Consider the following 12908-nt stretch of genomic DNA (forward strand, 5'->3'; position numbering starts at 1 on the left):
TCTGTCTGTCTCTCTCTCTCTCTCTGCCTATCTGTCTCTCTCGCGCTCTCCCTTTTTCTGTCTGTCTGCCTCTCGCTCTCTCTTTTCTGTCTGTCTCTTTTTCTGTCTCTCTCCCTTTTTCTGTCTCTCCCTCTCCCTTTTTCTGTCTGTCTCTCTCACTCACTCTTTTTCTGTCTCTCTCTCCCTTTTTCTGCCTGTCTGTCTCGCTCTTTTTTCTGTCTGTCTGTCTGTCTGTCTGTCTCTGTCTTTCTGCCTCTCTTTCTCTGTTTACAGAGAGTGAAATATCTCTGTAGCCCTAAACTACACGCATATCTGTGAATTTGTAGAAATGTGATGATTAGCTCCAGTCACCAGTTATAGACGGATGTGTCTGAAAACGTCCCAATTAAGCACCAGTGTAATTCAACACATGTAAATAAGTTCAACTATAAATGATTTTCGAAGATTTTCATTCTAAAGGTTATTGTACAGGAACGAATCTGCATTATAATATCTGATGTCGTTTAAAACGTACTTTTATTTTGTCGAATTGTGACCCGGAAGTAGAAAATTGTGTACTCATACGATAAAAGAAAATACTGCTCTCTTTTCAATATAACATAATTTACATTCAGAAGGTTCAATGTATATTTTCTCTGGAGAAAACTGACGGTTGTTTATTTATGTTTTTATTTTCGGGGCAGATTTAATCTCGGTTGAATGTGTTTGTGTGAGAAATTCAGCTCTTAGTCATTCAGCAGTGCAGAGATGAAGACAGTGCTGATGGTGGCTGAAAAGCCCTCTTTGGCTCAGTCCATCGCCAAAATCCTCTCTAAAGGTGAGTGAGGACGGATTAAAAAAGCTGATAAATTAACTATTTTACTGATTACTTAATTGTTTACATTTCCAGAGACAATATGCGACCATGAAGGCGAGTGTAGTTATACAGGGCTACATGTGCTGTCAGGACTAAGTCCTTCTTCTGTTTGAAAGAAAAACCTAAATTACAATAAGGTTCAACTTTTGACATCTATATCAGATTAATAATAATAATAATAATAATAATTATTATTATTATTATTATTACCAAGAACAACAGCTGGTTATCAGAATCAGAATAAAGTTTATTGCCAAGTAAATACAAGGAATTTGCTTTGGTGATTGAACAGTTAAGATAGAAGAATATAGCAAAGACAATCAGTAGCTATATAAAGAGAATTAAAAATAGAAGAATCTGAAATATACAAATTTTAAGGGGTATGTACATGAGTTGTTGAAGTCCAAGCTGGACAGTACGTATGTCGTGAAATGTGCAAAAATAGGTTACACGATGAAGATGGAGAAGAGACATGATATGAATGTGTGAGAGGAAGAATAACCAAGCTGTGCAATAAAAGTTCACAGAATGAAAATGAATGACCTGACCTTGAAATGTGTAAAAAAAATCGCAGTTCAGAGACAAAGTACATTAAAGCTAGACGGCCTTTCGATTTCATAAAATCGGTGAAATTTAGTTCGCTCTGAAATGTGGTCATTGTGATATATGTTTATTTCTGTAATATCTCATAAAATATCAGGCCATTCTGTGGCTGGGAAGTTATTTAATTTGAGGGGATTAAAGCAAATAATGTGCATGAAATCGCTTGCTTCATGCAGTCGAGCAGACAGAGGAAGTCCGTGTGTGCGCGCATGCGCAGGTTTACCTTCTTCTTCTTCTTTTGGGTTTTACAGCAGCTGGCATCCACAGTGTCGCATTACTGCCATCTACAGGTTTACCTTTGAGCGTGCACTGACAGTTCCATCATTCTGTCGCTAAACGAACAGCTGATCACACCGAGGTGCTCGCTGAGCGCCGATATTTATTAGTTTGGTCCTGTGTTTCCTTTCCTTCGCGTACAACATAACGTCTTTTCTTCTCACTTTCCGTTACTGTAGTCGGTCTTTCACGTTTCATTCGCACATTCGCGTCCTCCATTTTTCTCTCCTGTTTCAAATTTGTATCCCACAATGCCTTGCGTGAACGGGGAAAGCCCACCACGTGATGCATGACGTAGTATCTTGAATTGGGTCATGGTGAAGCAGGAAAAAATAGCAGAGAATTTAGGCCATGTGGAGATAAATTAATTGTTCTATTTTAAAAACCAATTTAATAAAATTGGAAGTTTGTGATTCAAATTCAGTAGCTTTCAGTCCACTAAACAAAAATAATTAGGTGTCAGGGAAAATTCTTTTTATGACCTACACTTGAAAAATCTGAAAGGCAGTCTAGCTTTAATGTTACAGATTGGAAGTGTGGGGTTAGAGTCAGTGGGGGTCTCTGACCTTATTGATGAGGCCAGCTGCAGTGGGGAAAAGGCTGGCTTTATGGCATGTGGTTTTGGTTCCAATGGACCACGACCTCCTACCAGAGGGGAGTGTCTTAAAATGTTTGTGTCCGGGGTGAGGGGGATCGGCCACAATCCTTTCCGCTCTCCTCAGGGTCTTGGACTCGTACAAGTTCTGAAGAGACGGAAGATTACAGCTAATCGTCCTCTCAGCGGCATGAACGATGCGCTGCAGTCTGCCCTTGTCCCTGGCAGTGGTAGCAGCGTACCAGACGGTGATGGAGGAGGTGAGGATGGACTCAGTGATGGTGGTGTAAATGATGGTGCACTTTGTCTTTGGTAGATCGAACTTCAGCTGCTGCAGGAAGTGCATCCTTTGCTGTACCTTCTTGGTGAGAGAGCAGGTATTCGTCTCCCACTTAAGGTCCTGGGTTATTATAGTGCCCAGGAAGTGGAAATACTCCATAGAGGTTATGGAGGAGGGTGTGGCAGAGCTTCTCCTGAAGTCTACAATCATCTCCACTGTCTTTAGAGCATTAAGCTCTAAGTTGTTCTGCCTGCACTAGGACACCAGATGGTCAATCTTCCACCTGTAGGCAGACTCATCCTCATCAGAGATGAGTCTAATGAGGGTGGTGTCATCTGCAAACTTTAGGAGCTTGACAGACTAATGACTGGAGCTGCAGCTGTTAGTGTACAGGGAGAATAGTAGAGGAGAGAGGACGCAGCCTTGGGGGGGGGATCCGGTACTGATGGTTTGGGAGTCAGAGACGTGTTTCCCCAGCTTCACGTGCTGCTTCCTGTCAGACAGGAAGTCAGTTATCCACCTGCAGTTGGAGTCAGGTACACTCAGCTGGTAGAGCTCGTCCTGCAGAAGAGCCGGGATGATTGTGTTGAAGGCGGAACCGAAATCCACAAACAGGATCTTAGCATAGGTTCCTGGGGAGTCCAGGTGCCGGAGGATGAAATGAAGAGCCACGTTGACAGCATCGTCTGCAGATCTGTTGGGTCTGTAGGCGAACTGTATGGGGTCCAGGAGTGGGTCAGTGATGGCTTTAAGGTGGTAAAGCACAAGGCACTCGAAGGACTTCATAACCACAGAAGTCAGGGCAATGGGTCTGTAGTCATTTAATCCTGTGATCCTTGGCTTTTTGGGGATAGGGATAATGGTGGAGACCTTGAAGCAGGCTGGCACATGGTATGTCTCCATTGGGGTGTTGAAGATGTATATGTGAACACCAGAGACAGCTGATGAGCACAGTGCTTCAGGGTAAATGGTGAGACTGAGGCCCTGTTTACATTATTTCGAATCAGCGGATCATCAGATTAACGTTTTTAAAACGATTCGCGTGCACCCAGCAACGCCAATACACGATTCGCGTGCACACAGCAACGCCAATACACGGATACGCTAATCACACGACTAATTAGACGGCACGTCACATGATCCCAGTGCATATCGGGCATGCGCAAGTCACTCACCACTTGCAAGTGGAAGGATGGCAAGCGAACACCTTCTCCAGCAGATAAACACACCTGGCTGTGATGTTCATGTTCTCACTGAGTTTAAGCGCCTGAAGGAGGTTGAAATGTGTAAATAAACCTCAGTGCGGCTCAGCGCTTCCTCCTGCGCTCCAAATCACTCCGCCCTGAACAGCGAGTGCCCTCTGGAGGGTGCGCACTCCGGCCCTGCACAGCTCACAGAGCGCGCGAGTGAAGCGCACGAGCAGTGATTCGGGACTGAGCCGCTGTGTGCGTGATCCCAACGCCAGCGAATCAGGAAGGTGGATGTCACAGTGACGTTGTCCAATGACGACGTCAGCTAGGGCTCAGCACAGCGTATCCGCGTATCCTCAATGTTTACACAGCAACGGTTCAAATACGAACTGGGTTGAATACGTCGGCCCTGGCGGATTCCCGTTTCCCGGCGTTTTAATGTGAACGGACAGTGCATCCGCAAAGAAAACGAGACAGATACGGTCTAATGTAAACTTGGCCTGAGTCTGGACCTGCTGCTTTGCGGGGGTTCAGCTTCTAAAAGAGCTTATTGATGTCCCTCTCCAGAATGGAGAGAGTTGAGGCTGTGGTGGTGGGTGGATGGGCCTCTGCGGTGTGAAGTTGTAGAGAGGCCTTGGCAGCAGTAGAGGTGGTGGTGGTGGGTTTGGGGGTTAGCTGGAGTGTGAAGTGACAGGGGATGTTATCAGGACAGTCCCATTGTCTTTCAAAGCAACAGTAGAATTCCTTCAGTTGGTTGGCCAGACACAAGTCGTTAATAGAGTGGGGGCTGAAGGTTTGTAGTTAGTGATCTGTCTGAGCCCTTTCCAGACAGATGTAGAGTCATTGATTGAGAACTGGTGTTGGAGTTTCTCACACTACAGTTGTTTAGCTTCTCTCACTGCCTTGTTAAACCTGTTCCTTGACTCTTTAAACCTGTTCCTGTCCCCGCTTCTGAATGCGTCTTCCTTTTGCAACCTTAGCTGTCTGAGCTTATCTGTGAACCAGGGTTTGTCATTATTGTAACTCACCCTGATTTGTGATGGAACGCAGCAGTCCTCACAGAAGCTGATGTGGGACGTCACAGCCTCTGTGTGCTCATCCAGACTATTGATAGCAGTCCTGAACACATCCCAGTTTGTACAGGCCAAGTATGCCTGAAGGTTCTCTGCAGCCTCATTGCTCCACATCATATGCCGCTTTTCCACTACCAACGCGGCTGAGTCGGGCTGAGCCGTGCCGTGCTGAGTCGAGCTGAATGGGGCTGTTGGGGTTGCATTTCGACTACAACCGCGCTGAACCGTGCTGGCTGGAAGTGGGTGGACACATTGGGTGGAGTTAGTGAAAGTGGGTGGACGTCAGGTGATGTCGTTAGGCGGCGCAAACAGTGACATCAGTGATCTTTTAAGCGGTAGTCTCACAACCCGGATAGTAAACAATAAACATGGAGTCGTTAGTGTTGCTGGTCTTGGTGCTGTGGCTTGTTGTCACCGACAACGCCAACAGATACTGGCAAGAGCGTATAGATGAGGCGAGGCGCATAAGGCTTCATAATTCTTGTAATTCGTAATTCTCCTTCTTCCGGGTTTACGGTGTTTACAGATCCCAGCGTGCTCGCGGGGCGTGTGTGGGCATGTGAGGACACTCCTCCTCACCAATCAGTGCACAGGGGAGTGTCTGCTCACACCCCCAGCCTCACTCAGCTTGATTTGGCTCGCTTCAGTCCCACTCCAAAACCGTGTGAGTTTTGGGGGCTGAGCAGGGCTGAAGCGAGCTGAGTCGTGCTGTTCTTAGATAGTCGAAACGCGAGCCGTGTCGGGCTGAAGTGAGCTGAAGCGAGCTGAAGTGAGCTGAAAAAGGGTAGTGGAAAAGGGCCATTAGATGTCCTCACTACAAGTTTCCTCAGCTTTAATTTCTTGCCTGTATGCAGGAATCAGGTGGACCATGACGTGGTCCGAGTGGCCCAGTGCAGCACGGGGGAAAGCGTGATAGGCATTGGTAACTGTAGTGTAGCAGTGATCCAAAATATTCTCCTCTCTCGTCAGGCATTTAATAAACTGACTGTATTTTGGTAGTTCGTGGCTGAGGTTACCTTTGTCAGAGTCACCGAGGACAATAACTAGGGAGTCCACGTTAGTCTGCTCCACACCCGGTATCTGGTCGACCAGCATGCGCTGTGCATTTTGCACATTGGCCTGTGGTGGAATATAAATACCAACCAGAATGAATGAAGCAAACTCACGGGGGGAATAGAAGGGTTTACAATTAATGATAAATGATTCCAGGTCAGGAGACAGTGTTGCAGGGTCGCTGACACATCACTGCACCAGCTGCTGTTTACATAAAAACAGATTCCACCACCCTTTGTTTTACCGGAGAGATCCGTGTTACGGTCCGCTCTGAGAAGTTGGAAGCCGGCCAGCTGCAGCGCAGAGTCTGGAATGAGTCCGCATAGCCATGTCTCCATGAAGCATAAAACAAGATGAATGAAAGTCCCTGTTTCTCCCCACCAGCAGCTGGAGTTCATCCAGTTTGTTGCGCAGTGAGCGCACGTTGGACAGAAATATCGCAGATAGTGGAGTGTGAAGTCCGCGCCGACGGAGGCGCACAAGCGAACCAGTGCGTTTTCCTCTGCTTCGTCTTCTCACTGAGTGAGCAAGAGTGAGAGCACCTTTGACTAGAATGCCCAATATTTCCACGGAAGACACCAGAAAAGTTGGTAACAAGTCCGCTGGAGTTGTTCCCCTGATGTTCAAGAGTTCTTCTCTGGTGAAAGAGATTTGAGTATCGCAGCAGTGAACGGAGTTTACAAACAAAATAAGAGAAAACAATGTGCACCATCACACCAAGGCAGCCATCCGCAGTGCCATCTTCATTTCTACTTCTCTGGAATATAATCATGGTTCATGAAAATGATTTCTTCTTCTTCTTCTTCTTCTTTCGGCTGTTCCCGTTAGGGGTCATCATGACGGATAATGTCCCTCTATTTCCTCCTGTCCTCCGTATCTTCTTCTGACACACCAACCGTCCTTATGTCCTCCTTCACCACATCTATAAATCTCATCTTTGCTCTTCCTCTTGTCCTTCTACCTGTCAACTCCATCTCCAGCATTTTTTCCCCCCAATATACCCTGGATCTCTTCTCTGTACATGTCCAAACCGTCTCAATCTCGCCTCTCTCACTTTGTCTCCAAGTCATCCTACATGTCCTGTCCCTCTAATATTCTCATTTCTACTCCTGTCCAACTTTGTCACTCCCAATGAAAATCTCAACATCTTCAGCTCCACTAACTCCCGTTCAGCCTCCTGTCTTTTTGTCAGTGCCACTGTCTCCAAACCGTACAACATCACTGCTCTTACTATTGTCTTGTACACTTTCCCTTTCACTCTTGCTGGCAACCTTCTGTTACAAATCACTCCTGACACTCTCCTCCATCCGTTCTCTAGTTAATGAACATGAATATTCCACTAATATTCCTGTTTACATGCAGTTGTATCTCTTCCCCAGCCGTGCAAACTGATGTCTAGTTTGTACAATGCACAGAGCTGACCATAAGCACACAAGAGGCCTTGTGCGAATGTGGTGTATATACAGCCAAAGAATGCTCCTAAAATGCAAATAATATTGGCATGTCTTAATCGGAAAATGCTAAATTCGGAATGGCTAAAGCCGTGACCTACGGTAGATCATCTCTAATTATAGGATAGGGAAGCCATGGCCTAATGGTTAGAGAAGCAGCTTTGGGACCAAAAGGTTGCTGGTTTGATTCCTTGGACCAGCAGGAATGGCTGAAGTGTCTTTGACCCCCAACTGCTCCCCAGGCTGCTCTGGGTATCAAGGTCCTCGTTACTATGAAGCAGCTTTGAAAGTGGATGTTTTTTCTTTTCTTTTCTAAAACGCGATTGGTTTTTTCGCAGGTGACACTGAGACAGCCGATCAGTAATCACTAGGGTCACGTCATGTCCATAGACTCTATAAAATCAAGTTCAGTGATTTCTCCGCAGCGTTATTTGAACATGATCAGTTGATGGCAGAATGGAAGGAGGCGGTTCTTCTGGGGAACGCATGCACCCATGGCCCATGAACCCATGTTTCAGTCTTCTGAAAGGATTAAAGATTCGTTTCATTTTAAATGTTTGCTTTGTTTGCCTAAAACGAACCACATCACGGCCTGCGAAAACTCGCCGTCCAACCTGCGGAAGCATATTGAGGTCTGTAAACATTTTATTCCAAGAGAAAGCTTTCAGTGAAGTTGTCTGTGCTTTTAGAGCTAGCGATAACGTTGCAATAGCTATGCAGTCTGGTTAGTCAAATGACTTTCTATGGATTTTCCCGCCAAGTTGCCATCGCCTTGTCCACGGCTAACGTTAACACATAGCATAGCTAGTTAACTTGGACACTGTTAGTTAGCATGTAAAAACGGAGTTATGCTAACATGAATAACGTTAACTTCTCTGAAGTCCTTTCAGAAATATGTTTTAGTATAATTTTGCCAAATAAACAAAATGTAGAAATCTTTCTTTTCTAGTAACATTAGATACCCAATATGATTTTGAGTTTGAAAAGAGTTTGCTAGCATGTCAGGTGGAGCGTCACTGACTAGCTAGCTTAATGTTAAACCACCATGATGCACAGCATGTGTTCATTTTGTGAATTTACATTTCTGTCTTTGGTAACGGCATTAGATTTTGTAAGCGTTGTGGCAATAATACAACAGTGCATTGATAGAAAATGTACTTTTAATACTTAAGTACTTTAAGTAAAAATTTGACTGGACAACTTTCACTTGTATCAGAGTAACATTTGACCAGTGGGATCTGTACTCTGACTTAAGTAATGAAGTTGGGTACTTTGTCCATCTCCGTGCTCAATATGCTTGTGTACATCCTATTCCCAAACCATAGACATTACTATGGAGTTGATCTACCGTTTGCTGTTGTAACAGTCTCCACGCTTTTGGGATTTATGTCTATTCAGCCACAAGAGCATTACTGAGGTTGGGTAGGAAGACCTTGGGTACTAGTTCATCCCAAAGGTGTTCCGTGGGGTTGAGTTTAGTCAGGGCTCTGTGCAGGACATTTGAGTTCTTCCAGTCCAACTTTGGCAAATCATGTCTTCATGGGGCTCGCTTTGTGCACAGGAGCATTGTCATGCTGGAACAGGTTTGGTCCTCTTATGCCCCTTTTCCACCAAAGCAGTTCCAGGGCTGGTTCGGGGCCAGTGCTTAGTTTGGAACCGGGTTTTCTGTTTCCACTGACAAAGAACTGGCTCTGGGGCCAGAAAAACCGGTTCCAGGCTAGCACCAACTCTTTGCTGGGCCAGAGGAAAGAACCGCTTACGTCAGCGGGGGGGGCGGAGTTGTTAAGACCAACAACAATAGCAAGACCGTGAAAGTTCGCCATTTTTTAAGCGACGAGAAGCAGCAGCTGTACAAACGCGAAGTCATCCATTATTGTTGTTGTTGCTGCTTCTTCTTCTCCGTGTTGTTGTTGCTTCGATGTTCGCGCCAAGGTTTATGCAAACACAGCGACGTAACTGACGCGTACAGCGATGTAATGACGTATACAATGACGTAACTGACGTATACAGCGATGTAATGACGTGGCTTCCCTTAGCACTGCGAACTATGGAAAAGCAAACTGGTTCTCAGCTGGCTCGCAAGTTGAACAAGTTGTGAACCAGCACCAGCCCCGAACCAGCCCTGGAACTGATTTGGTGGAAAAGGGGTATTAGTTCCAGTGAAGGGAATGTAATGCAACAGTATACAAAGACATTCTAGACAGTTGAGTGCTTCCAACTTTGTGGCAACAATTTGGAGAACCACAGTACCGTGCAAAAGTCTTAGCCGCATGTAAAGGAATGCTGTAGACCACAAATGGCTGAAAAGAAATGAAATGTTTCAATATTTAAAAAAGTACTGTAATCAGTAAGCCATGATAAGTGAAACAAAGTCAATATTTGGTGTGAGACGACCCAAAAGTAGTCTCAGGTCAAATGAGTGCAGTTTTATAAGGAGATGAGCTGTAGGTTTTACTGAGCATCTTAAGCCAGTATCTCACTGGGCTGCGACAGCTTGCGAACATCATTCGTGAGAGAGTTTCAAAAGTGTCTTGAAACATTCGCGGGGCTTCTCAATTTCCTCGCATGAGTCACAAAGTGTCGCTCCTTCGTCCCTGAAATTTTGAACATGTTCAAAAAATTCGTGCGACAAAATTTCTCCCAAAATAGCCGCAAATGCGTCGCTGGTGTCGCGAAGCCGTCACGAACCCTTCTTAAGTCGGTTTCCGTGAGACAGGAAGTGCGAGTGTATCTCACTGGGCTGCGACAGCCTGCGACTAGTTGGAGACACAACAATTGCGATAAAATATGCGAATATCAATTCGGTGTGATTTCCAAGTGAAAATTGTCGCCAATTCGCATATTTTATCGCAGTTGTTGTGTCTCCAACTAGTTGCAGGCTGTCGCAGCCCAGTGAGATACTACTCTTACAGAACCAGCCACAGTTCTTCTGGACGCTTTGCCTGTCACATTCGCTTCTTCACTTTGCACCAAAACCCAGCAGCCTTCATTATGTTTTCTTTTTAAATCTGAAAAGTGGACTCTTGTGCTGCTCAGATACAAACTTTTTTTTTCTGTAACATTTTATTTTGTGCTGGAAAATGAACGTTTGGACTCCTAAAATGTTTTTTGTACTGACTCGATAATGTAGAAGTCATAAAATAGAAATCTATAACAAAGTTTGTATGACCCCCCCCCCAAAAAAAAAAACCAAAAAAACAGTAGGGTGCTTAAGACTTTTGCACAGTACTGTGTGTGTATGTACAGTACTATATTGCCCCTTTTCCACCAAAGCAGTTCCAGGGCTGGTTCGGGGCCAGTGCTTAGTTTGGAACCGGGTTTTCTGTTTCCACTGACAAAGAACTGGCTCTGGGGCCAGAAAAACCGGTTCCAGGCTAGCACCAACTCTCTGCTGGGCCAGAGGAAAAAACTGCTTACGTCAGCGGGGGGGAGGAGTTGTTAAGACCAACAACAATCGCAAGACCGCGAAAGGTCGCCATTTTTAAAGGATATGGGACATGGATTTTTTTCTGGGCATAATTATGTATAAAGAACATAAGAAATGCTATCTAAATCACTGCAGGGCGTCAAAAATGTGAAAATCATCTCATTATTCAACTTTTTTATACATCAGCGTAAAACAATGATTCGTTAATTAGCTAAGCGGTCACGTGACCCGTGACCTCACAAAAACTTTCCAAGGAGCCAGCGCTTGGGAATCTAATGTAAACAGGTTACCGAAATGGACACCATCGACAGTGACATTCCCGATGTTTCACAAAGATGTGAAGTTAGACCCTATCAATTCGAACCGATAGCTGGAAATTCACATGAACATGGATCTTGTCTTTACTCTGACGGGTCAGATGATTCTGAGAGTGAGAGTTCATTCAATCCCCATGAAACTGAAAGCGGTCGGCTCGATAACACTTCCTGGTAAGTTTAAAAACAATTCTGCTCAAAGGCTAATGATCTGTTGAAAGAAGTATTATTTTTGTATCATACATTGAAAGTTCATCATAGATCTAGCTAAAGTCCATTGCAAGCTAGTTTTTTTTTGCTGATATTTTTCGAGATTGATTGAGATACAATACTTCCAGAGTCCGAGATGAAAACATTCAAAATGGCGAAACGAGTCAGAATTATGATAATCAATAATTGATACACCCAAAATTATAATACTAATCCTTACCGCATGAGGCCCATGGTAAAACCACACTTCCAGGAGGGGCTGCCGTCTGCCTCTCAAGCCGGCCGAGAGCGCTCCTCGTCGGGCACGGCCAGGTGGGCGAATGCCCTGGTCCGTCCGCCCTGTCTAAAAAATAATGGTACAACTCCGAGTGAAGGTATCGATGCGCTGTCGAAGTGCACAGAAGGTGTTAGTACGCCTGTCATTATAGTGCGGACTTTCCATAGCATAGAAAATCGCCACGTTTCAATTTGTGTAACTGAACTTGTTTCATATCACTGGTCATATAAACCTATGTAAACAGGAAAAACGCGGAAGAGTTTGGTCGCATCTAACTGCAGCCCCAAAAAATACCATTGGCCATACTGAGCCTAGCTACATTGCTAACAGGAGTGACAGCGCGTCTGACTGACTGGGAAGTCGCAATACACCATGATGTTCAATGTACGTTAAACACTCTAAAAATGAAACAATTTTCTTGTCATCCAAGACACAAAAACTATTTTGTCGCATTCGTCATCATCACGATTCACACTTCTCCATATTCATCTACCCACTTGTGCTGTACCCGAAAGTTTTTGTGACGTATGATCACATGACAGCGGCTCTTCCGGTTGTAAAATATGCATATCGGAGCTTGAGCAGAAATGCCATATAATCATCACGAATATAACGATTTTGCTGAATTTAATAGATAATTTTGTATTTGTTGATGCAATTATTTCATATTTTTAATGGAAAGAAACTGATATAGCGTGCATTTATGTTTCATGTCCCATGTCCTTTAAGCGCTGAGAAGCAGCAGCTGTACAAACGCGAAGTCATCCATTATTGTTGTTGTTGCTTCTTCTTCTTCTCCGTGTCGTTGTTGCTTTGATATTCGCGCCAAGGTTTATACAAACACAGCGACGTAACTGACGTATACAGCGACGTAACTGACGTATACAGCGACGTAATGACGTGGCTCCCCTTAGCACCCTGAGCTATGGAAAAGCTAACTGGTTCTCAGCTGGCTTGCAAGTTGGACGAGTTGTGAACCAGCCCTGGAACTGATTTGGTGGAAAAGGGGTATAAGTGCACTCGGGAATGAAGTAATGATTCATGACCCATTGGAAGCCATTTTGTATATAAATGCACTAAACAGGGTCTGAAATTACAGCCTGTGTATGTCATGTAGTGCACTATATGCCCAATACAACTTATTCGATATTCATCTAAACATTTCATCTCATTCATGTGACTTCTATAAGTAAATGCACTCCACCGAGTGTGAATTAATAGCGTTGGGATAGTGCACTATAGATCAGGATTCAGCTTTCTAGTCTGTCATATACTGTATGTGCACAGCTTGGGCATGACAAAT

The 12908-nt window shown here is 44.6% G+C and overlaps 1 protein-coding gene across 1 annotated transcript in view; it reads left to right on the forward strand.

Annotated features, from left to right (window-relative positions):
- The first annotated feature begins 388 nt into the window (after nucleotides 1–388).
- top3b (DNA topoisomerase III beta) overlaps nucleotides 389–12908 on the forward strand; it is a 61868-nt gene continuing 49348 nt past the window's right edge. Inside the window, exons 1-2 of the mRNA XM_060907420.1 lie at nucleotides 389–411; nucleotides 684–817. Of these exons, the coding sequence (XP_060763403.1) occupies nucleotides 748–817 (70 nt within the window). The 5' untranslated portion in view covers nucleotides 389–411; nucleotides 684–747. The remainder of the gene's footprint in view (nucleotides 412–683; nucleotides 818–12908) is intronic.

The sequence above is a fragment of the Neoarius graeffei genome, chromosome 24, assembly GCF_027579695.1.
Source record: "Neoarius graeffei isolate fNeoGra1 chromosome 24, fNeoGra1.pri, whole genome shotgun sequence".
NCBI lineage: Eukaryota > Metazoa > Chordata > Actinopteri > Siluriformes > Ariidae > Neoarius > Neoarius graeffei.